The sequence below is a fragment of the Ammodytes marinus genome (genome assembly GCF_949987685.1).
Source record: "Ammodytes marinus genome assembly, chromosome: 22".
NCBI classification, from domain to species: domain Eukaryota; kingdom Metazoa; phylum Chordata; class Actinopteri; order Uranoscopiformes; family Ammodytidae; genus Ammodytes; species Ammodytes marinus.
Genome location: NC_137226.1, coordinates 9,266,138 through 9,291,258, shown reverse-complemented (window position 1 = coordinate 9,291,258; position 25,121 = coordinate 9,266,138). Strand labels below are relative to the sequence as shown.

At 40.3% G+C, this 25,121-nt stretch overlaps 2 protein-coding genes across 2 annotated transcripts in view; both read left to right on the top strand.

The window, feature by feature from the left end:
- Window positions 1-7,079, top strand: part of exoc4 (exocyst complex component 4) — a 109,639-nt gene extending 102,560 nt beyond the window's left edge. Inside the window, exon 20 of the mRNA XM_080050777.1 lies at window positions 4,827-7,079. Coding sequence (XP_079906903.1) covers window positions 4,827-5,064 — 238 coding nt within the window. The 3' untranslated portion in view covers window positions 5,065-7,079. The remainder of the gene's footprint in view (window positions 1-4,826) is intronic.
- A 950-nt stretch (window positions 7,080-8,029) lies between these two features.
- Window positions 8,030-23,720, top strand: lrguk (leucine-rich repeats and guanylate kinase domain containing; the record flags this gene model as incomplete). The annotated part of the gene is made up of 21 exons (XM_080051508.1): window positions 8,030-8,158; window positions 8,349-8,402; window positions 8,734-8,835; window positions 9,286-9,367; window positions 9,467-9,567; window positions 9,834-9,915; window positions 10,201-10,325; window positions 11,566-11,709; window positions 12,258-12,338; window positions 12,606-12,692; window positions 12,881-12,987; window positions 13,475-13,594; window positions 13,723-13,819; window positions 16,180-16,293; window positions 17,777-17,978; window positions 19,238-19,348; window positions 20,271-20,431; window positions 20,688-20,776; window positions 21,148-21,210; window positions 22,458-22,579; window positions 22,887-23,720. 21 exons carry the CDS (start codon window positions 8,030-8,032, stop codon window positions 23,096-23,098), a joined length of 2,385 nt encoding a protein of 794 aa, XP_079907634.1. The 3' UTR covers window positions 23,099-23,720.
- Between the last annotated feature and the right edge of the window lie 1,401 nt (window positions 23,721-25,121).

Below are 25,121 nucleotides of genomic sequence, written 5' to 3'. Positions count from 1 at the left end.
AAATGAGGGGGAATCATTTGTGCTGATTCTTGTCTTTCTCTCTTTTCTTCTCTCTCTCTCATACTGTATGTGTCCGTCTTATGCTGCATCCACGCACCACACATTTACAAATTGTTCTTTGTATAGGAGATAAAAGGGACGGGGTTGCTAAATAAAACGGAGAAACATTGGAATACACAAATACATGTGCTGACTGCTAAAGCAGTGCTTCTATAGATGGGACTGCTGGTGGAGGCAGGTGGAAATTGGTAAAGTGTGTGTGTTTTTGTTTGTGTTTGTGTGTGTGTGTGTGTGTGTCTGTGTGTGTCTGTGTGTGTGTTAGCGTGCGTGTGTCACTGGGCCTTCCTTCTTGATGGTGGAGCGCCGAGAGATTTTAATCTTATTAACAGCCCTTACCCTGTTTGGCAAATGGCTTTCCAACTGCTTGGGTAATGAACTGTTTGAAAGTGTTTTCAACACACACCAACAGGCATCACTCAGACACACAGATAGATAAGTCATACACACACACACACACACACACACACACACACACACACACACACACACACACACACACACACACAGTCACACACACACACACACACACAGTCACACACACACACACACACAGTTTCACACAAACACTCCATACACATACTCTTTTAGAAGCAGCCCCCCCCTCTCTGTGTACTGAACAGAGGCTAGATTGCCAGCTGTCCTCATGATTTAAATACACACACACACACACACACACACACACACACACACACACACACACACACACACACACACACACACACACACACACACACACACACACAATACTACACACACTAACAGCCAGCTGACAGTCTAGCACACCCTCTTCTTGCAGAGCATATTTTCTGTCTTGACATGAGATACTACAGAAAAAAAAACTGCACAGTGGATTTAGTACCCCGTCATCAGTAATAAATGAGAATCAGTAGATCTGCGCTTCTAACAAATCCTGGGCCGGATTTTCCCTAAATGCATCACTGCCAAGTGAATTATAGTTGCTATTATTCTGCGCTAAAGCCCTGTTTTATAGCACTAATGAGTTTTTTTTTCTCCATCCACTTGCCGGCTGCTGCATCAGTAGACAGATACCAAAGCTTTCCAGCTATACTATTACCATTTAAGAAACATTGTCTTTTTAGACTGGAGGAAAAATATTCCTACAGTGTTTTGTGCCTGTCAGGAGTGCTCATTCACAGACAGCAGGGATGTTTGTTTCCCCATTGTGTGCATAACTTACCAGTCTAACAGAAGGGTTTCCTTAATTGAAATAGGGAGCTGAGCCTAGAAACATGTCAGTCAGTCAGCCTACACACACATTCAACAACAAAACCTTGGAGATGATTTGTACTGGCAGCGGCAGTTACATTTTTTAGGTTTAAAATGTCAGTCCAGCGTTATTTATACCACAGTCTGTGCCAGCTTACACACTGGACGACTCGTGAATGCACCTCGGACAGATCGTCAATCCATCACTGGACTGACATGTTCACGTTCATGCCAACGGCCAATTTAGACTCTCCTATCGATCTAACCTGCATCTCTTTTGGATCCAAGTACCAAAGCAAAAAAAAACTCCAGAACTAAAGCAAATAAACTAAACTGTACACACACACACACACACACACACACACACACACACACACACACACACACACACACTCACACACATACACATACACACTACACCGCATTTACTAACACAGAGGTTTTACATTAATTACGGCCCTTTAGAGAGTTAGAATAAATTAGCATCATGTAGTTCAAGTGCATTTTCTCTTTCTTTCTTTGCTATCCTCAAAATCAACCTTTTTTTTTGTTTTACCATTGCTTAGCTGTTTCCCACTGAGAGCCCAGGGTGGATATTTAAAAAGAGGGGAAGCCTTCTGTTCAAAGCTTTTTCGCTCAACAAAAGAAATGTGTGTTTTTTTTCTATTGGGTTATGTGTTTTTTGTTTTGTTTTTAAGGAGGTGATTTGCCTGGAGTGTGCAGGTAATCGGCTGGTCTAGGAATTGAAATGTTAATGCTTTGCGAGCCATGGTGTTTTTGTGACGCTGTGAGGCAAAAACCGCTAACACTCAGAACTCAAACTGTGCTGATAAAAACAGGCAGGCATGAAACAGAGGCGAGTTTGCTGGCATTAACATTAACACATAGACAAGACAAACTCATATAAAGGCCCACACCGCAAATGTCATCATGAGATAAGACCATAAAAGTAGGACCCATCTTTTCACTTGTTTCGCCCTTTCCTTCCGTCTTGCCCCCCTGTTAAGGAGTGAACCAATGTGACCCTCATCAATATTGACAGGCTTCATGGAATAAGCACAGGGATGGTAAAATGAACAGACCTTGGAGAGAAATTGAGAGCAGGATGGAGAGAATGAGACAGAATGCAAATGCTTGGATGGCCAAGGGCATTACTTGTAAGGGGAAGGCCAAAAAACAGATATTATGCACCTCTATTCCTCACCCATCTCTTCAGCCATCACTCTTTCCCTCTCTCTCTCTCTCTCTCTCTCTCTAAGTATCTCTCCATCTCCATCTTATGCATTGTATCCAGCCATTATCCTTCTCTACTTGTTGGTTTTCTCCACATTGACTGCAGACAGTGTTCATTAACGCCTCGTTAACATGGAAAATGATCTACCTCAAGAAGGGAATAATAGGTCTTGGATGGGTGGGCGGAGGATCTAAACAAATGAGATATAATAATAATAATATATTTTCAAAACAGATTGTCATTCTATTGCGCCAAATCCGAAATGGACCCTTTCTGTCTACGAGCTTTGATTGATATAATTACAAATCGCTCTTTTCTTTTCTCTGCTGTCAAACAAAGAAAGATTTGAAAACAGGTAGACCTACTGTCATTTTCTTTTTAACACCCCGAGGGCCTTTTCTCCAGCCCGACAATCCTCTCTCTTTACTCAACGGCTGCACTCAAACAAAGCAGCAGGAGTCTGCTGTGCTGCTGTTGAGTGACTGGCACCTGCCCTTGGCCAAGGGGACCGCTATATGCCCGTTTTTACCTGAAAGTTGAAACAATTTGAGCCCAACATTCAGCGTACTATCGATTTTCATACGACAGACAAGCTCAGTGAAATAAAAAAATTAAATAACAAATATTTCCTACTCTTGTTATACGGGGGGAGCCATAACACTGTGTCCACACAGGACGAGAACTGTGAACAGCGCGTTGGTAAAGCAGCAGCGTTACGCGACTTGTAGACAGCAGGGTTGATTTAAAATAGAAGTGTATCTGTAAGAGTCAGATTGTATAAATGCATAGGAAATTATCAAATTATGTTTGTGCAAGTTTTATGTTCTTATAATTTGTAATAATTTACAGGTTACATATTATTTACATTTGATCTAAAGTGTATGTTCAACTATATCTATAACCAATTTTTGTAATACTGAATATGTTTAGCCCTGAAGCTCTTTTTAATTCATATGATGATGCTGTCATAATGTTTTTTGACAACTGAACTATATGCTCGGGTGACTTAGTATGTTTTTTGTGGCTTTTTTCGGTAAACCTTTGGAACCGGAATACATCTCATGTCATTCGCGTCAAGACTTACTTTGGCTTCAGCTCGATTATGGTATATTTTTGAAAGTTATCAGATGGAATGCCATTACAGTATCTCTTCCAGCAACGACAACAAAATGCCACCAAAACTATTTCAATCTACTTTATATCACATTTAGTGTATGTCATGGCGAACAGTGATTCTGAATTGTTTTCCAACCGCTCCAGGCCTCCATCTATTTCCTGAGAAAATGAAATATATGATCATCAATTAATTGAATTACTACCGCGAAAGCTATATAATATTGACAGACATGAACAGAGACTTGATCTTCTATGTGATGAATTGCACCGCTCAAGCAAATTTAAACACACGTCACAGTCCAGTATGCATGGAGCTCCCCTCTGGCCCTTTTCTTCTGACTCTATCTGCTGTAGGGAAGTGTGACATTTAGTTTATCTTTGGAGAATGGGATTTGTCCTCGTAGCCTTAGGAAAGATAGTGGGGAAATCTGTTCTACTGTGTGCCTACATGTTGCTGCTTCTGCGTGCATCGTTGTCTGGCACACACACACACACACACATTCACTGAGGTATTTGACCTGTTTTGCCCTCAAGCAGAGAAGTGTTGGTCTGTCCTGCTATCCCACCACTCTCCTGTGCATGTACCTTACCTACAGCAGTGTTTTCTGCCCCTGTAAAAATGTGTTTATGAGAAAGTTACTTTCTTGTGGAAGCTATGTTTATGGCCAAATATTGTCTGCTCCGCTGTGAGTTGGCTGCTATGAGTAATTCATCCTATGCTCACATCTCTAAATATTACTATACTATGCTCACATACTCTAATATAAATAAATGAATACATAGAAATAATAATTACATATCTGACCTTTATGTCTCAAGTCAGCAGTTGGAAGTGTATGTGTCATATACTACTCACTCTCCCCTTGTTCTCCTTTTTCAGTATGTACTTTGCTGTCTTTTTCAAATAGTCCATGTGATATTAGGTCCTGGGTAAAGAGCCATTTTCACATCTATTCCCCATTGGCTCTGTCAACAGAGTTTCATTAAGACTGCCATCAGCTAGTTTGACTTTCGTGTACTTCTCCACTTTGTTGTCGTTTTTGATTCAGCGCTGCAATAATGCACATCATAGGAATATATAATCTTATTCACTTTTTTTCTCTTCTTTTCTCCACTCATTTTCTTCATCCACATCCTCCTGTCATGTTCCTTCCTCTCTATTCCTCTATCTATCTCTCTCTCCATTCAGGCAGTACTATGAGATGCTGTACAACGCCGCGGACGAGCTGTTGAATCTAGTGGTGGACCAGGGCGTGCGCTACACAGAGCTGGAGTACATCAACGCGCTGTCCTTGCTCCATCGCAGCCAGACGGGCGTCGGGGACATGAGCACTCAAAACATCCGACTGCAGAGGCTGAAGGAGATCATCTGTGAGCAGGCCGCCATCAAGCAAGCCACCAAGGACAAGAAGATCACTACGGTGTAATGACAGAGAAAGGGGGAGGCTGCCAGGAAATCAGAGAAAGATTTACCTGTGAAAAGATATACAGGTTAATCTAAAAAAATATATATATCAATGAAAAGTAAACAATTCAACTTTCATATATTCTGGATTCATAACACATGAACTGAAATGGAGCAAGAATAAACATACTTTTCAGAAGGTCAAGATTTTTGTATTACAAATTATTAGTTTGTATTAGTTTTATGTAATATTCTTAAGTTTTGAGATTCTTTATTTTTTATTCCATGAGCGGTAAGCTGTAAGAATACAAATGTAAAACAAAAGAAAGGCCTGACATATTCCACCATGTCTAATGAATCTAGAATATTATGAAAGTTTCACTTTTTGAATGAACTTTTCCATGATATTCTCGCTTTTTTTAGATGCACCTGTAGTAATAACATAACAACAAATCCTAGGTCGAGATCTGAAATCTGCTGTAAAGTATGTAATTTCATGTAACGAAATGCATCATAGTCGAGGTTTGACACATATATGTTTTTCTTCCAACCATGGGCTTATAGATTATACATAATCAATGTGTGATTATCAGCCTTTGCAGCACAGACTCAATCTAGTTGTGAAGGGAGGTGTCAACCAAGAAAACGGCAAACTTTGCAAGTCTAGTTCCCTATGTATATATATATTGTCAAGGTAACCTATATTGTCAATGACGTGACATAAAGAGGCGATTGTCGTGGACACCCACCCAAACCTTAGGCCTCGTTTCATCTCATTTTCCTATTAGATCTAAACTGCTGCTCTCAATTACACCTCTATCTCTCCTCCCCTGGCAGCCTCACGGGCCCACTGATTCTGTCTGCAATAACAGATGCCAGATTAGACTGTCTGAATGAGGCCACATCTTCTGCCTGCTGCCAATTTGGGTTGGTCCCTAAAGATTTTCCCCTTGTTGAGAATTGTATCATATCTATGGCTGTTATAAATCTGTTTACCCGTATTTTGTTTGTGCCATAAACTTGTGTGGCTGGCCAGTGTGCAAAGTTATGAGTTGATCAAGTTTCAAAAAAGGGACTCTGCAATTAGGAAAAGTTTGCCGATTTAAGTTTCATCCTTTAGTAGAAAAAGGGACATCAGACGTTATATTTCCATAAATCCAGCACAACACGGTGAAATGACTTGCACTTTGTTTTGTGTTGTTAAGGATTATGTGCGGGAATACGTTTCATCAGTCATGCCGGCTCTATATAAACTGAAACGATGCAATTAAGAATCTTTATTTGGTTATCCCTGCACTGCCTGTGTTCAAGTCTTTTTAAAGTAAAGTAAACATATAAACTCTAGAGACCATCACAAATCATTCCCCCTCCCTGTTGTTAGTTCATTAACTTGGGGAGAGAAGTACTTAACAAGAGGAGGAGAGCGGGGATTGGGAGGCTTGTCAATACGGCTGCGCCCGCCTCTGGTCTCCCCGTAGCCCACTGAGCAATCCATCATAATGACACATGGGCTGGGATCGATGGGAAAACAACCGTGGAGCTTTCGCCTACCGCTCGGTGTAAAATCTAAAAATCCGCTCGTTCAGCTGTTCACTTCAGAGCTACTTTTGTAATGATATACATGAGAAACTTTAATGCAATGTTAACCATGTCATGTCACACAAGCCAATACTGTTATACCATTACACACATGACCCATACAAGTCCTGAAAGCTAATGTATCAGTCATCATACGCCATGTTAGATGTAGTTGCGAACCACTCCTGCTATTCATGCTTTTTTTTGTATGTGTTATTTGGAGGCAAAACTCAGCGCATTTGCTTTTCTATTTCAATGTTTGTTTTTTCAATTAGTCATTTTATTGTTTCCAATAAGAATGTATTCAATTCTATTCATGAAAATGAGTTCATCTAGTTTTAAGCTAGACATTTTTTCCCCCTGTTTTTTGAATGTCACCTTGTCTCAAAAGTTTGTTTACTCTTAAATTAAGCACACATGATTTGTCAAAGCAGACACTAACGCACTAAAAACAATAAATCCTTCAAATTCCAATCTTGTTTTGTGCATATCCTACTACAGTGTTTTCCCCGTGTGTGGCCGTGTAACAGTCATATTTTCTATTGGGCAAAGAACAGCTGACAAGAGTTCATGTGCACACAGCAACACCTCTACCACACATATACAGCAGTCTGTCGCTGTTTTTAATGCACCCTAGATTTAGATGTCGTATATCACATGATCAAGGCCCATCCAAAACCAACACTAGAGAATGTAGCCTACTCTTCACCTGACAGGTGTGATGTCATGTGTTGTGTCATAGTTTGAAGCAAGAGGCTAAGTGCCGCGTATTGGAATTGGAAAAATAAACAGACAGCACATCACCTGAAGGCTTGTGCTGATGTGGGCATGAATCCACATCTGTTGGACTTGTAAAGCCTGACTCTGTTATTTCCCTGTCTGTGTGTGCTGTCACTGAGTCCTGAGCGCAAAATTCAAATGTAACAAAGGTGTGACCAAAATGTGAGACTTCATAGTTTGGCCCATTTTGATAAGGGTGTCTTCCAAACTGAATAGGCCTACAACCTTTGGGGGATATGCTACATTTCAAGTAGGCTAGCCCAAATTGTGAAAGGTGGGTAAACTGTCAAATGTATGAATGACTCCAAAGGTGTTTTTATTGTCTCACGCCCCAGAGTGGAAAAAATGACAATATCAGCTTCCAGAGTTTTAAGTTTCCCCCCAAACGTGGAAACAAACACCTGTGCTCAAAGTGCCATTGGAGAAAGCAAACTACACTACCCACAATCCCTCTCTCGCCTCTCAATTGTTTAAGCGTTGCCCAGCAACGACAGCGTACGCTTCCAGTGAAAAAAGCAAACTTTCTCGCTAGGCTAGACATTTTTTATATTGATTTATTGGACTTACTTGAACTCCTGACTTGAGTCGCACATTTTACTCCCTCGACGCCGAGTTGTCATCATGAAATAATGAAGGAAACAACGAGCGAAGAGTTTTCCTCAGCGTCGCCTAGCTGCTGTCCCCCTGGGTCCAACACTGACGCTCAGTCTGCTGAAGCTCTCATCTGCTATGAGCTACAAGACAGCCGAGATATGGAGGTAAGGAGGAGAACACCGTAAGTAGGCTACAGCTTTCATAGGCTACTTAGACATGAACTTGTTTGCCTTAATATCTTTCGTTTTATTGTTTTGTGTCAAGTAGAGTCGATGTAAAAATACATTAAGAAGTCTATTAATGGAGCAGTTTTGAATACTACTATTCATATGTGTGTGTTCCGTTATGCAACAGATAAAGCAGGTAACCTTACACAAGAGGTCTGGGGAAGTAAAGCAACACAGCAAGGTCAAATATTATTTGCAATTTAGCAACAGCTCTTTAGGAGCAAAAACAGTTGTGTGCATCCTTCCTGAAACCCTCTCTCGCTCTCTCTCTCTCTCTCTCTCTCTCTCTCTCTCTCTCTCTCTCTCTCTCTCTCTCTCTCTCTCTCTCTCTGTGTTTGTGTACTGCATGATCATGTGCATGGGGGCTTTTAGGGGTAGGAAACAGTGAGCACTAGTGTGATGCTTTTAGTGGCCTTTTGTCCAATGCAGTCAATGCAGTGATTCCTGTTCACTGATACACTGTGCTATAGCGTCACTGCTTTAATGAAAGACTAAATGTATTATGTCTACAGAAGGATGGTGTTTTAACCACTGAGATGGTGTCCAGCTGTGTGTCCAACCTTGGACGCTGTGGCACTGGGCTGCAACACCTGTACCACAACCTGTCTCTGCCTGTAAGACACTTTAATGTGACGGTAGCCTACATCGACAGTCAGATTTTTCAAGACAAAGTGTTCCCTGACAAATCAGTTTGCATTCACATTGTGTCATCATGTTGTTGTTATGTTGACAGTACATTTTTTGCAAGTTAAAGGCGCACTATGCAGTTTCAGTGGAGGGCCATTTGTTAACATTTGCAGGGCCAGCAGTTAGTTTACAAAACACATTTTCTAGTATTGAATAGTTCTGTAATAATTAATCAAAACAACATAATTTTGAGGCACCTGGAACCAAATGTTGGACTAGAATATGTGTGTAAACAAAACTATGGCCCCACTGCTGTAAACAAGAGTGAAACAGTTACGTTTCAGGTTGAAAATTGAAAATGTTCACTTCTCTGACAAACGCAAAGTTACACAGTGCACCTTTAAGTCTAACCAAGGTTTATTATCTCTCTACTGCAGAGTCAGAATCTCACGGACGTCTCCATTCTGTGCAGTTATGTCCACCTTCAAAAGCTGGAACTGCCACACAACAAAATTAGAGGTGACTTTTTGATATCAAGATGTGATTTGTTCACATTTAAATATTAATATAATTTTTTCTGTGGTTGTGTTTATCCTTTGATCATTACTAAACTGCTAGATCTATCCTGTGTGAGCCACATGCCCTACCTTGTCGTGCTGGACGCTTCCCACAATGAAATCTCCGACTTCTTTGGATTTCAGCCACCAAAGAATCTAAAGGTAACGCCAGGACCTTGAGCTGACAGCGTAAGACACACATTTTGATTGTTGGCCTGGGCTTCACTCTCTCTCGCACTATTCCCTCAAGAAAGGCCTTGATTTCCATAGCCCATCTGCAGTCAACTTGAATATGCTTACAAGGCATTAACTGCCCTTGAATGACAGTGAACTTTAGCAAGTTGAAGATTCCTTCCCATATACTCTATGGATTTAAGTCTCAGAATTTCCTGTGTGAGATGTGATGTTTTTTGTTTTGTTTTCTTCAGGAAGTCAATTTCTCACACAACCGTATGACAAAAATGAAGGATTTGTCAGACTTTTCATCTCTTACTGAACTGGATCTGGGCTGTATCCTTACTGCTGCTGAGAGACATTCACATTCATCCATGTTCATGTGAAATCACACACACACACACACACACGCACACGCACACACACACACACACACACATACATATTGTTTGTCTTTGTCTCTTACTCTGTCTTCGTCAGTCACACCCTCACAAACACTTTTTTTCTAAACCATACAGCTTCTTTCGTCACCTATACGAATAACGTCTATGCAAATATACTAAAAATAATGTTTGACTGCATTTTCCCTTTGTGTATTATCCTTAACATGCGGGTACTCAGACAATAGTTTCAGTGAGATCAGTGGTCTTGAGTTCTGTTTCAGGCTCATCCATCTCAGCCTGGCACACAACAAGATCTCCAGGATCAGCGGTCTGGACAGTCTGGCTCTGACACACCTCTGCCTGGTAGGTGCTTCTCCATTACAGTCACGCACAAAATATAACACAAAGTGCTATATATACACAGAGTGCAAATGCATTCAAACTATACAGTGTGCCTGCATGCACATACTATCAAACATTCGTTTTAGAACAGAAACCTTATCCACCGTTCGTTGTCATTGCTTTGCAATGCTTTCATTGGCATGTATGATACTGCTTCACAGATTGGAGGTTGTTTCCTTCAATGCAAATCTAGACACACACAGTAGGAGTTATTTTGTAGTTGTTTTTTCCTCATGGCGTGTATTTTACCTCATGAATGCTAACTTTCACCTATCTGTGTATCGCGCTATTCTCCACCCTCTTGTCTTCCTCTTTATTTCTCTGTCCTTTTGGACGCATTTTTACATTTAGTAAAACCTTGGCCCCCTGTTCGTGATTCACCATATGGCCCAACAGCAGGCCCTTTCTCTCTGTCCCTCTCTCTCTTTCTGCGTGTGTGTGTGTGTGTGTGTAATGGTGTGTGTGTAGGTGTACGCAAACTACACTTGCTCTGTCTATCAGTGTTTCCGCATTGTCAGCAGCCATCAGTCTGGCTGTGTCTGCCCCAGTCTGTAGCTTTGCTTTTGGGCCAGCTGCTGGTACGCACACACACACACCTTGTCCATCCGGAATCCATCTAATCCTATCCCTGACCCCTCTTCCTCACATGCTGCCTCCCCAAACAGCACAGCCCTGTCAAAGCAGCCTTTTTCCACAGCCCATCACAGCAGCGACCCATAGCTTCAGGGGACCAGCACATTCACCCCCCACCAACCCCCACTGACAGCAGCCCTCTGCCAGGCAACATGCTTGGCAAGAGCAGGTTGAGGTGTGGCCAGGCAGCTAGATAACAACTTTAGTCAGGGGAATGGAGGCTGGGGGATCCTGACTATATGGAGGGGTGCCCAGGTCTGCTTCTTTAGTTGAGTAGCGTGCTGCGCTTGCACCCCGCCAGCTGTTGGGCTGTCATTCCTCACCTGTCAGAATGGAGCAGAGAGAGGAAAGGCCTGCCACTCATCCCAGCACTGAGGGGAAAAGAAGGTTCAAGGACCCCGCAGAGCAACCGTGACTCGTCCTTAATATTTATTAGTATGTGAATCATTGACTGTATGTGAAGGAGAACTTGTAAGTTGTAAAGCCTGCTTAAGCATGCGTGCTGCATATTCATGAATATCACGTAGGTGTCACTTTAAAATGTGTCCTCTTTCCTGTCTGTGTCCAGAGGGGGAACCAGCTGGAGAGGATTGAAGGCTTGGAGAATGTGAAGAGTCTGCAGGTTCTAGACTTGTCTCTGAACAGAGTCACCAGTCTCTCCGGTCTCCAGAGTCTCCACCTGCTGGGCTCCATCAATCTGGAGAAAAACAAGGTATTGATCCTAGACAAGCTTCAGAAAGAATGTGGTTAAGCGCACACATACTGTATGTCAGCCTAAATTTAACTTTTGATTAAGATAATTTATGAGATTAGATTTTCACCTAAAATTAACTGAACATAGGAGTGGTGTGAATAAACATGTAGATTAAATAAAGTACATGTAATAAACAGGGAACATTGAGCTCTGGCACCGGACAGTATGTTTAAACTCAGATAAAATGTTGTTTTAGTATTGCATACATTGTCACAGTGCGGGAGTAAGCAGGTGTTTAGTTTGGTTTCAGGACATTTCAATAGGAAAGCACGTTTATAGGTTTCCCTGCCGTGCCTTTCCGCTGATTGGCCAGTTTGCAAGTCCTTGTTTTAACAGATTACAAAATATTTGCAAACTGATGAGCAGACTAGAGCAGACTCCTTAACAAAAACAACATTCTGCTATGACAGAGTAACAGTCGTAGACAAAATGCTCCAAAAAATTGAATGACTACAAAAAACATTCAGATAGGGACTCCATGGCATGAATTTGTGCTTTTGTTTCAGATTTGTGAAATTCAGGAGTGCAAACACATTCACGATTTTCTACTGTTGAGGGACCTGAACCTGCTGGGAAACCCTGTACAGGTAATATAACCCTTTACTGCCCACAGTATGCTATGTAGGGAGATGTACTGTGTATGATGACCAGCCTATCAGTTAGCACTACACCTTCTATTATTACTGGCACATGTACGGTATATAGAGCTTTTAAGGTGATGGTGCAGTTGATGGTGTCTAACCTAGGCACTTTTTTTAACTGTATTCAGATTGACAACAAAGCAAAGTTTGTGCTTTAGTTATAGATGCATCAGTATGTTTATGTAACATGTGCCATGTGAATGGAATTGGTAGGAGCAGCCAGATTACAGGCTGGCGGTCGTCTTCCTACTTCAGCATCTGACTGTGCTGGACCAAGAGAAAGTCTCTGTTGAAGAGAAGGTAAGAATGAACATAATAATGAATCATTTGGGTATTTTTTATTTTTTAAGTAACTACCAAAGACATTTTGCCAATTTAGCAACCTCCATGTTTAATCAGAATACTGTTGTACTGATTCCTTTTTCCATGGATGTGGGACTGCTTGCATTATATATGCCACTTGAATGAATACAAACCTTAAATCCCAGGTATCGTCAGTAAACAAGTATGACCCTCCGTTGGTTGTGGTGGCAGCCAAAGATCACATGACCCACCTGGTGTACCAGATGATGCAGCCCCAGGTGCTCCATGACAGGTTGGTATGAATAGTATTGTTTAACATCCTAACTTCTGAATGGTCCTCTACCTTGATCCTGAATGTAAAGCATAAGATCAAACCACCCTGTGGATTGAGTTAACATCATTTCCTTTGATATAATATTAAGGACATTTTATTTATTTTATATTTACTACATTATTATATTAATGCAGAATTATTTGACATAGTAAGAGAAGTGTGCTCTGAAATTGGATTAGTCATAATCATAAAAAATATTGTGTCATCAACTGTCATGAAAGTTGTTTTCAAACATGAGCAGCATTTTGGCTGCAGTGTTTGTGTATTGCACATTGTATCTACTCCCTAAAATATTTTTTTTTTACGCATCAGCACTTTTTTTTTATTTATTTTTTCGGAAACATCCATCATCAGCAAATAAAATGCTGCAGCTACAGTCAATGTACCGTTCTCCTCTAAAGTTTGAGTATCGAAAACGTGTGTGTTTCTGTGTGTCGCCAAGCAGTACTCTGCCCAGTTTGGACTCTCCATATCCTCTGCTGGTTCTGACCGGTCCTCAATGCTGTGGGAAGAGAGAGATAGCTCACAGGCTGTGTCACGAGTTCAGCGAATACTTTGCCTATGGGTCAGTCTCAAACTTTCTCTACTCATGTCACAGTCACTTGATGAGTCCTTAGTAGTGTCGGTTAATAATGCTGGTACTAAAGTGAATGACTAAATCCTGTGTGTTTGTGTGTGTGTGTGTTTCCATAGTACCTGTCACACCACAAGGGGGCCCTACTTTGGAGAGGAGAATGAAATTGATTACCATTTTGTCAGTGAAGAAGATTTTCAGAACATGATTCACATGGTGCGTAAGCTTGCCACTAGGCTTTTTTTTATTTATCACAAACCCTTGTTGAGATTATATGGGAGCAAAATACATGTGTCATTTTGAGTTCTGCACTCAAAATGATCTCATGCACTCTGTTATAGATCATGCAAACTGATGAATACTTAACTCGCCACAAGTTAATTAAATTACACTGGGGATTGAAAAGCATTGTTTTTACTGCCTTTTGATTCACATAACTACTTCAGAAATGGGTTTCAGATCAAATTTGCTCACCGGCAGTAATGATTTGAGTAGTTGAGCTAGTTAGTTTAATTGGATGGATTAATTTTACTTTTAATGGCTGATATTCAATCCAGCAAAGATACATTGAGTTGAATTGAGCTATTGATAAGGTGTAACAGCTTTATTTATTACATTTGACCTAAGGGGGATTTATCACAGTGATGATTATTAGTCCTAGACAATTGACAAGGAGAGTTAATGATCAAAATCTCCATTAAAATCTGCCTCTTCTCTCAGAGCGTCAGCCATTGTCAAGCTCTGATTGAATTTGCATGATCAGTTTGTATTTGTTTTAAGCCACAGCAACTGCAACATTGATTCTCATATGCTTTTAAAGGTAACACAATCCTAAAATGAGTGGACTTTTCTTAGTAAAAAAATGAGAGCTAAGGTCAGAGGTCTTGGACACATTTGTTCTCCATCTTCCCCCCTTTGTCAAGCTGCAGGTTATCTAAGAGTGTTTTGGGGGTGATTGATAGAGGTCTGGGGCCGTGCCGTGATTTACACAGCGAAGGCCTTTGATGCTGGAATTTATGCCTTTTTTTCCTACACCAGCAAAGGAAGTGGATCAGTTTAACTTTTCCCTGGCTCAGCTTGATGTTTCCATTCTTCTCCTTTATCTTCCATTCTTCCGTTGCCACTGCCGCTGCTTTACTGTCTGCTTGTTTTGCTGCCCTTGTCCTATTCACTAATTTTTTCCATCAGACGTGCTTTTCAGTAACTATGCAATCATAACCTCTTGAACCCACTCCTTGTGGCTGTACTTAAACAAAATTAACCCCAATCACCATTACTTGGTACTTATTATACTCCTTCCTGTGTTGTAAACACAATTTGTTCCTAATGGCATCCGCGTGTGGTAATATGGAATCACAAGAATCATGTTTGTAATTAAGTATTTGATTGCTTTTCAATGACCTGTTTAGGAAGGTTCAGTGACACAATAGAGTGTTTTCGAGAGCTTAAATTCCTGCTTGACTTGGGATCTTCAGAAGATACAGAGTATGTGGCTTAGATTTTATAACCAAGTTTAAATGTTGTGAGTCATAGTTAATGAGTGGCAAATTGTTGACTGCTACTGGCTCTACCTGTGGCCATTTAATTGATAGGCCAGTTTCAATATGGAGCGCACGCTCTGTGACAATGGCAGTACTGTCAAAATAGGCTTCAGTAAAACAATACAAAACAACAGCTACTACATTACAGAAATATATTTCATTCAAGATAACCTTTACTCAGAAATGCTATCAAATATTTTATCTGAATTTGTATGTCTGTTTGTTAAAGGTGAAGTAAGCGGTTTATTTATGTTAATATAATTGTTAAATCGCTCTTTATTCATTCTTACATAATGTGCGCGTTTCATAAAGCCGATCTTTCAGTCAGCTGCTCTGCATGTAATCGGCAAATAAACTTTTCGGCGGATCCCGAAATTAATATCCAATCACACGAGAGAACGCTACAAACCGACACCCGTCTCACTCATGGTCTCACTGCCGGTGCACGCCAGAGAGACAGATGGGTGAATGTTTATGCGCCTACAATAGCGGATGTTTATGCGCCTACAATGGCGGAGCAGGTCAAAATCCTTCCCAATGTCTGTTTTGATGGTTTTTATCATGTTTTATCACACTTATGGATCTGAGATTATGCTAGATAACTCGCTGCTTGAAGACCGCAGTGCATTAATGTGGTGACGTAGGGACGAGCGAGGGGACTGCTAACTGCAGTAACTGACAGGAAGTTAGCTAAAAGAACCATTCCGCTTACAGCACCTTTAAATTCACTTTTGCTACTACAACCCAAAGTCGTGTTCCCTCCCATAGGGTCAGGGGTCATGTTTGAGAAGTAACAAAGATATTTTTGCAGCTATCACCATGTCAAAGGTTGAGTTCACAAGAATGGGCATATTCCTTCAGGTTGTTAATGTTGACAGAACATGCTGGGGCTGTGTGTGTATTTCAGGGATTAGTTCCACTTAAGGAGATAGATGTTGCTCATAACTGTGGCCACATGAGTAGTGGGGCAATAAAGTGGCACACTAAAATGTTCCCTCTTTCCTTCCCTTTTTACAACTGGGAAATTCCTTTTAGGGTAAGTTTCTCCAGACCATGCAGTATGGGGGTCAAAGGTATGGCCTGACCAGAGAAGCCATAGAGGCTGTAGCCAGAGAAGGATTGGCATGCTGTGTGCATATGGAGCTAGAGGTGCGTATGGATAACTTTACATTACACAGTACATCAAGCAGGCTAATACCACATGTGGTTTGAATCTAGTGCACTGACATAAAGATTTACCAGCAACAAAGGAAATACATTTAGTACCATACACTATGATATATGTGATGAATGATATTATGTTAGATACATACATACTCATAAGCATTAAGCAGTATAAAAAAACGTTTTGTTTTTAAATCGACTTTCTTACAAGGCACAGAAAAAGTCTACATTAACCATTTAATTTAGTTCTTATATTTACAATGAAGGTAAAAATTTGTTGGTTGTGTTGGTATCTAAAACATGTTACATACTACTATGTAGTTGTATTAGTCAACAAATAAAACCCCCTCTGTGGGCTGGTGTTTAACCCATTGATGACGGCTGCTGCGCGATGCCACATTGGCTCTCCTGCCTGATGCTGCATCGTGCAGCATTATTACTTTATCTAATTTTCATGGCATTCCCAGCATTGAATGCACTGTCATTGGTTCAAATACACATGAGGTGGGTTTTGTTGATTTTTTTAAGACCACGTGACCACCCAAAAGTTGTGTGGTTTGCCGAAAATCATGTCAATCAAAAAAATTAAAAATTAAAAAAATAATAAAAAAAATACGCCAGCTATGTCGGCGACAGAACAGTTAGTGGCGTTTGGTGCGCAGAATCAAGGTCTACTATAGACTACTGACGAAAATCACACAACACATTGCATCTATTTATTAACAATATTTAATAATTTTTTAATTCATCTAATTTTGACGATTTTTAGAAATATTTGTTGGTTTGTAAGCGCTAAGGGAGCATGTTTAAATAAAACATGTGAACCTTAACTTTTAAATGTATTTTATTTCATGTTTCTATGTGCTACACAGGCTTAGATATTAAGGTTTCGGTAGACTTGACAATTCGTACTATTTTTTCAGAAAACCCTCAGGCATTAAGGACATGCATCCTAGATTGCCATAGTCTTAAGGAAAGAAATGAATCACAATATAATAAAACACAGTTGTGATGATACAAAATGTTTTTATTTTCCTAAGAGAAGTTCCTCTCATAGCTTCTATGACTAATTCTGTACATTAATAAATATGTCAAAATGTCCTTATGCTTACAGCTGCATTACAGTGTGATTTAAACAATATACGATGTTAATATTTATAAAGGCTAAATAGGGGGGTTAAAATAAAGTGTTACTGTGTTTCGGGTAATTGAACTGATCAGTTCATCCAGCAGTTTAAAGCTTAAGCTTGTTTTATATAATGTTGCCACAGAATATGTTTCTTTCTGTTAAACTCATTTAAAAGGAATGCACAATGTTTTACTTCCAAGAGAATGGAACAATGTGAAGCTGGTCTCATCTCCGACTTCGCTCCAGCACATTGTGGATCACTTCACACAAAGCTGCAAATAAACAGAATATCAAATCTATGTTGAAACAGAGCAGCAAAGTGTGTGTCTGTCCCCGCAGGGTGTGTTCAGTCTGAAGAACAGCTCCTTTGAGCCTCGATACATCCTGCTCATCCCCAGCCAGGTGGAGAACTACATTGGCCACCTGAACAGCCGGGGCTTCTACACACAAGCACAGATTGACGCGGCGGTGTCACGTTTAGAGCTCTACGCCAGTACCAACAGGCAACGACCAGGATTCTTCGATAATGTTATCCCCTGTGGTACGGCAAAGAAGCTCTTTGAAGTCTTTTTTTATTAAGACATGGAATATGTTAATTTATGTTGTTATGTTGTATGCTGTATTTATAAGTGTTTATTACACATTTAATTTCCTCAAGTGGCTTTTCAGATCCATTGTACTATTAGTAAATGAAAGTTTAATTGTATTATAAAGTGTACTGATAGATAATAGCTATTCATTTTCAACAAAAATCTATTGTAAGCAAAGTAAAACACTAAAGTAATCCCCAGGGAAGAATTTTTGGTAACACTTTATAATAACTATCCGTTGTAACTCGTTAATAGATCATTAGTAAACTCTTAATTAATGATTATTAATGATTTAAGTGTTTGTTAGCAGTTTGTTAAGGATTTATAACAATGGTAGATAGTTAATAGCTTAATAATTGAATCAGTTCATCTGGGAGGTAATCCGAGATACCGACGAGGCTGAAATAGGCTATAGACTATACACAGTGCATGGGCAACTGAGGGCAGCCCCATTTTCAAATATTTTTAAATAAACTCAATACACACTGTGCATGCCATGGACTTGAACGTGACGTGATCAGTTAATCTCGGATTACCTCCCAGATGAACTGATTAAATTATTAAACTATTAACTTTCTACCATTGTTATAAATCCTTAACAAACTGCTAACAAACACTTAACAAATCATTAATAATCATTAATTAAGAGTTTACTAATGATCTATTAACGAGTTACAACGGATAGTTATTATAAAGTGTTACCGAATTTTTTTCCTATTCATTCAACCTTTGAGTATAGTGAGAGTTTGGAAGTCTTTGCTGAGATTGCCGTGTTAACAGGCATTTTGTCATTGTAGTGCCTCACAGAGCGAAAAATCCCATGCCTTACCCTCGCTTAGCGCAAGTGTCATCGGCGTAGCCTTAGATAAATTAACACACTTCACTAAAATCCATACGCTACACTTTCAATCCAATTACCACATGTATTAAAGGCACGGAGCCACTGAATAGCTGTGTTTATCATTCCCTCATGAAAGCACTCCGACATGTTGGCTGTTTTCTTAATGAGATGAACATACAGGGAGTGCAGAACCTCATCACTTTTTATGCACTGCTAGCTAGCACCTCATTACACTGAGGTCATCATACCCATAACTTTGATTCATTACGGTTTCTTGGGAGATGCATTGGCTCTGTTCACAACCATTTTGTGTGTGTGTGTGTGTGCGTGTGTGTGTGTGTGTGTGTGTGCACTTGGATGTGTGAGTAGATGACTGGGAAGAAGCCTATACGTCACTGAAGCAGGTAGTGAAGGAGTACCTGTTGTTAGAGGAGCAGGAAGGAGGAGAGAACAACAGAGCATCCCCTGACACCTCCACAGGTGTGAATTAGTTTGTTTGGTCAGAATCCTCATTAGCCGACTCAAGATGTTTTTTTAACGAGACACAGGGTGCAAAGTTCCAAGTGCGCCGCCCTTGCACTGTTTCCACATTTTATTTTCATTGTTTGATTAAAAGGGCAGTTGTTTTTTACATATCAAAAAGCAACTTACCAGAGCCAGGAAGTATCACACAGCCTGTGTAAAGTAACCTAAATTCCTCTTAGGAAGCTTAGTTAATTTATTTATTTATTTATCCTTTATTTAACCAGGTTAGTCTCATTGAGATTAAAATCTCTTTTACAAGAGAGACCTGGCCAAGATGGACAGCAGAACACAGTTACACATAAAACACAACACAAAATACAAGTTCGATATTAAGTACAGTTGTAAAACATAAAAATAAGATTCTTAACTAAAAACATTCACAATTTCCGATGGAGTCCAACTTCAAACTCTTAACAACAGCCTTAAATTCATTTAGAGTTACTAGGTCCTGAAGCTTAAGCTGCTTCTGCAGGTTATTCCATGACGACGGCGCAAAAAACTTAAAAGCTGTTTTACCCAGCTCTGTACGAGCTTGAGGAACAGTCATGAGCACCATGTCCTGAGACCTTAACGCATGGGGGACACATTTTCTGGACATATACGATGACAAATAACAAGGGAGTTTACCTAAGATCGCCTTGTAAATAAAAACATACAAGTGACTAAGTCGTCTCATAAAAAGAGAAGATTAAGTTTGGTTTTCTAAATAGGAAAAGGAATCTGTGTTCATGCTCCACACACTGTTTTCCATTTTTATGTCCATATACAATGCATATTCATCTCACGTCTGTGCAGTATGTATGTATGCTGTGACCATCGCAAACAGTATTGAACGGTATTCAACATACAGTATACTGTATCTGTTTCTCTCTATCAGGTCAGGAGCCAGAGGAGAAGCCGCCCTCACCCATGTCGAGGTCGAAATCAGGCAACCTCACGTCACATTCTGCCACAGCTCTTGACCCCTCCGATCCATATTACAGAAACTACTTCACCACCAATAACCAGGCACAGCTCGGCACTCAGAAGAGCCCCGCTGTGAGTTACAACACGTCTGATGAAAAATGTATCGGTAATGAGGCCTGCGTGTGAATGTTAAAAAGACATCTAGGACCGTATCAAATTTATGGAAAAATAATTCACATCTGCTCTTTCTCTTCCTCACTATCACACATCATCGCCCCACTGTCCCACTTTCTCACCTGTCTCCTCTCCCCTTCAATCAGCGTCCACATCAACTTCCCCTTTGCGCCATTTTTCACCTGCAATTGCTGTTTTGTGTCCCTTTTCCTAGGAGCTAGCTTCAATCGGGAGGCGCGAGCAGCTGGTTAGAGAGGCTATAGTGGGGAAGAGTCCAGGGTTCTACAGCCAGCTCTTTAAAAGGTGCATTTTAAGTAGCACCACGCACTCCACTGCCCTCTCTGGTGCTTAATTTCAAGTGGGCACTCCGAGTCGGGGGCCAAATTGATTTAATTGGGCGCACTTGTCCTAACTGTATTTTGATGGTTTGTTTTGTGTTCACTTCTTGACCTTGATGGTGAAGTGGCAGGTGCCCAAATCATTTCAATCTAACTGTTTGTTAATATGGAGGACTCGTGGAGTAGCACTCTCCTCTTGAGGGTCCTAAAATATACCCATCATGAGTTATTTATTTATTCATAGTTACTACTAATCATGAATTGGCATTTTGACAACATTTATATTGGGAAAAAAATATTATTATTTCATTTAGCCTTTTTTTTTGTTTACCCCAGGTCTCCTCAGACAGCACCTGTGCAGAATCATGAACCTGGAACCCATTTTAGTGAAGACAGCAGGTAAGAACACACACACACACACACACACACACAAACAGATCATGAGATGCATAATACATAAACACTTACAGATGCCCAAAATATATCAATGCAGTCAAGAGTCACAAGCAAGGCCAGATGTTACAGATTCACATAGATACTTCAAAGTTGTATAAGAGTCTACCTTGTACGTGGCTTGTACGTTTTTTAACAATAGAATACAATTTTGATTTGAGGTGACGTGATGTGAGAGAATCCAGATGAAGTCTTGTGCTTTCCTATAAAAATCATCTGAAGATTTTGGAGCAGGAAATGGCTTTTGTAGTGCTCTTTATTCCCTTGGCATTTGTTCACTTTTATAAAGCTTGCTCTACTGTTAACATCCCTGTGGGGACACACATCCAAAACACCCATTAATACGTTCAGATTTTATAGCCTTAGTTGCTTTTGATTCCCTGTGTATACACTTATTACACTCAATAAACAGGCTTACCACACACATATGGATATAATCAGTTAGACATGGTATGTGTGGTTACGTGTGTGTGGTGTGTATGCAACAGCACACACAGCTTTGTCTCACCTGAAGAGGAAATTAGCATCAAATTAATTTGGATGAGGCTATTTCAGATACATGCAGAGATATACAGCACATGTTCAGACAAATTTAATTTGGTGCCCTTGGGTTTTATCTTCTCAGAGGGCAAGTTTCACCAAATACGTTGAAAAATCTCCAAGTCCTGTCTTCTGAGCGATAAATGCCCCTCAGTATGCATTACTCAGCCCTTCAGTATTTCTATAGAGGATTCCAGACATCTGTCTACACTGCTCTAAACAGGGATGTGTCTTAACGTGTGTATTGTCACACAGGATCCTTTTGTATTTTTTCTGGTATAGGATTTTTGTATAGTCTTGTGTGTGTATGTGTGTGTGTGTGTGTATGACCTTTCTTACTTGACAGTAATCAAAAAGTAATAATCAGAAACGACTAATTAAGAATGATCAAAATAATATCACGTCATTGATAAGTGATCCATCTTAGCATTCCAAGCATGATGGTTAGAACTTCAAAAAGCAAATTCTTGGAATACATTTTTTTCTTTTACTTAAACCGATCGCTCTCTAGTTTTTCCTTCTTTTCCAACTGGTTCATTTTAATACCTAAATACATTACACCTCTTATTACATGAACGTTTCTTCCCCTTCTTTTCCCCCTCACACTCTGTCGTTTGTCTTCTCCTCCTATTCCCTTCTTTTCCTCCTTTAAGCAGCTCGGATGAGTCTCGTCCTAGTTCAGCGTTGTCTGTTCCCAGTTCAGCCGGGGCGCTGTCTGGCTTAGTGGAGCAGCTAGATATCTCTGTCCTGGGTCACGCCTTGGAAACACTCAACGGTAAATGTTGTTTTGTGTTTTAAATAGAATAGTATTTTTATTTTGTCATATACAGAAATCAAATAATAGAAGAGATGTTTTAGACACTAGAGGCCAGGGGAAAACTACAGTGTAACTTTAAATGATTGTAGCTATACTGTCATTAAAGTTTGAATACTATTTGAAACTAGGCAAACTATATTTTTCATGTGTACTTTAGTCATGTATTATCTATTAAAATCACCAAAACAGCACATCCGATGACATCTGTGTTTCCGTATCCAGGATTGTATTAAGCAAAAATATCCTCATGTTATACCACCATCAGGCAATATAACTGAAGAACCCCATGCGGGCACAGACCAGCCACCCACGGACATGTCATCCTCTTTGGACAGACGTCCTGGTTCCAACGTCAAGGCCATCCTGCCACCCATCCCCACTGGGCGCAAGACCCCGGCAGCACCAAGCCCAGCCCCTTCACCCAGACCCAGCCCCACCTCAGCAGTGGGAGAGGGAGGAGATGCAGATATGGGATAAGCTTTTAAGTCTTTAGGGAGTACACAACTTAACATATAAGTTTGGCCTGTTAGCTTAAAAGAACATAAAATGTACCTGTACCTGGTAAAGTTAACTGTCGACCACAAAGCCACACGTTTGTTACTCTCTTACCACAAACTACACCCACTGTGTGTTACACCCAGGCCCCCAAACCCTTGCTCAGATTTTACTGTCATCTTTTCTTCTCTCTGTGATCTGTTACTCTTGCCAGAGCACGTCCGGATCTTTTGCGCTTTGCTATAGTACTGTGATGTGACAAGCAATGGCGTTAATGACCGTATATAAGGTGAAAACAGTATAATTATAGGCTAAGTTGTGCTTTTTTCCTCTCTAGAATTACTGTCTTACTGGCCTTAAGGCAAACAGTGTTGAAACACATTATGAATCAGGCTCACACATGGATTTGATGAGCATATCTTTCAGTCATGATAAATAAAGAAGTGTATTGAGGAGCAGTTAGTTTTGTCCTTGTCACATTAATATGTTCAGATTCATTCATCTTAAAAAAGTTAATGTCTACAAAGTATGCGTGGCACATCCTGTTTTATAAATGTTGCATTAATTTCCCTGACAGTGAAGTGGCATTATGTTTCCCACTGTTCAGTAATCTCATCAAGTAGGATTTTCCATTGACATCTAGATACTAATCTCTGATGTGCAGCGTGAAGCTCTTGTCATTGAATGATAAATACATCATTAATCTTTATCTGTTATGATGGGATTATGTATTCAACTGGAAATGCAGTCATATGGATGTTGTTGACAGGTATTAAACATAGAGCCATCACCAACTAGTGAGTCTGTTTCTGTCAGTTTGTGTGCGTGCGTGCGTGCGTGCGCGCGCGTGTGTCGTACACAGCGACCGGTGCACCGGTTCAATTTTGATCCATAGTAAATTGAAATTGGCATCCGTCATAGATGTATGCGTTGCTAATTTAACAGCCAGTCTGCTCGAAGGTGCATGTGAATGTGCACGTACAGTATGCACGTTCCATTTCCTGGGCTGTACATTGTCAATTTAGTGCTCTGACACACACACACACACACAAAAACACACCTGGCCATCCATCACTGTCTGTCTTCCTCTAAGGCAGCAGATGTTGCAACCCTGTCATAATTCTTTGGCAGTTTGAAACTAGACAGTGTCTCTAGGGCCCCTGGGGTCTAACCTACTTACACTGCAGTCTGCAGCCCTTATCACAGCTTATCATGGACCAACATGTTGTCTTCCTGTGCATTCATTTTACACTGGATACAGCTGCAAGCATAGGAATGTTTTGCAAAAGCCTTTAAGCCTGTTTGAAGAGAAGTATAACATAATAAAGTACAGATGAGAGGATGGGTGACTGGGATTTTATTTTCTTGCTTGATGTGTGATCATATTTACCATCTGACACTATCTACACTTAATTCATGCCTTTGCATCTGTTACTGTCTGTCTAGATTGCATGACTGCAGCAGCTTCTGGAGCCTTTTCGTTCTCAAATGTTTAACAGGGTAAAACAACAAACAGCTATTTCTTTCTCTCTCTGTCTCTCTCTGTCTCTCTTTCTCTCTCTCTCTCTGCTGGTTTTTACGCATCATAAACCATTGCAAAACATTGTCCATAACAAAGAAAATTTAAACAGCATACACTATGCCTCTACAGCTCATCACACTGTGTACTGAACAATGCGACTTCACAAGCTGCCGAAAAATAAACATGTCACACACCTTCATCTTGATGTTACTCCTCAAGACGGCAATGCTTTTGAGCAAAGGAGAGTACATTGACTTGCTTGCATCTAACATTTATCTGCAAAAAGAGTTATTATGGGACACATGGAGAAGCGAGTTATCAATTTTCACAAAGCTCAAGTTCCCAATGTTATCTTTCGCAAGACTTAAACTATGGACGGTAAAAGCATGAATCTACAGTATATTTTCATTCCAGAGGAGGCACACCTGTGCAATATTCATGCTGTCTAATCAGCACATTGACGCCACACCTGTCAGGTGGATG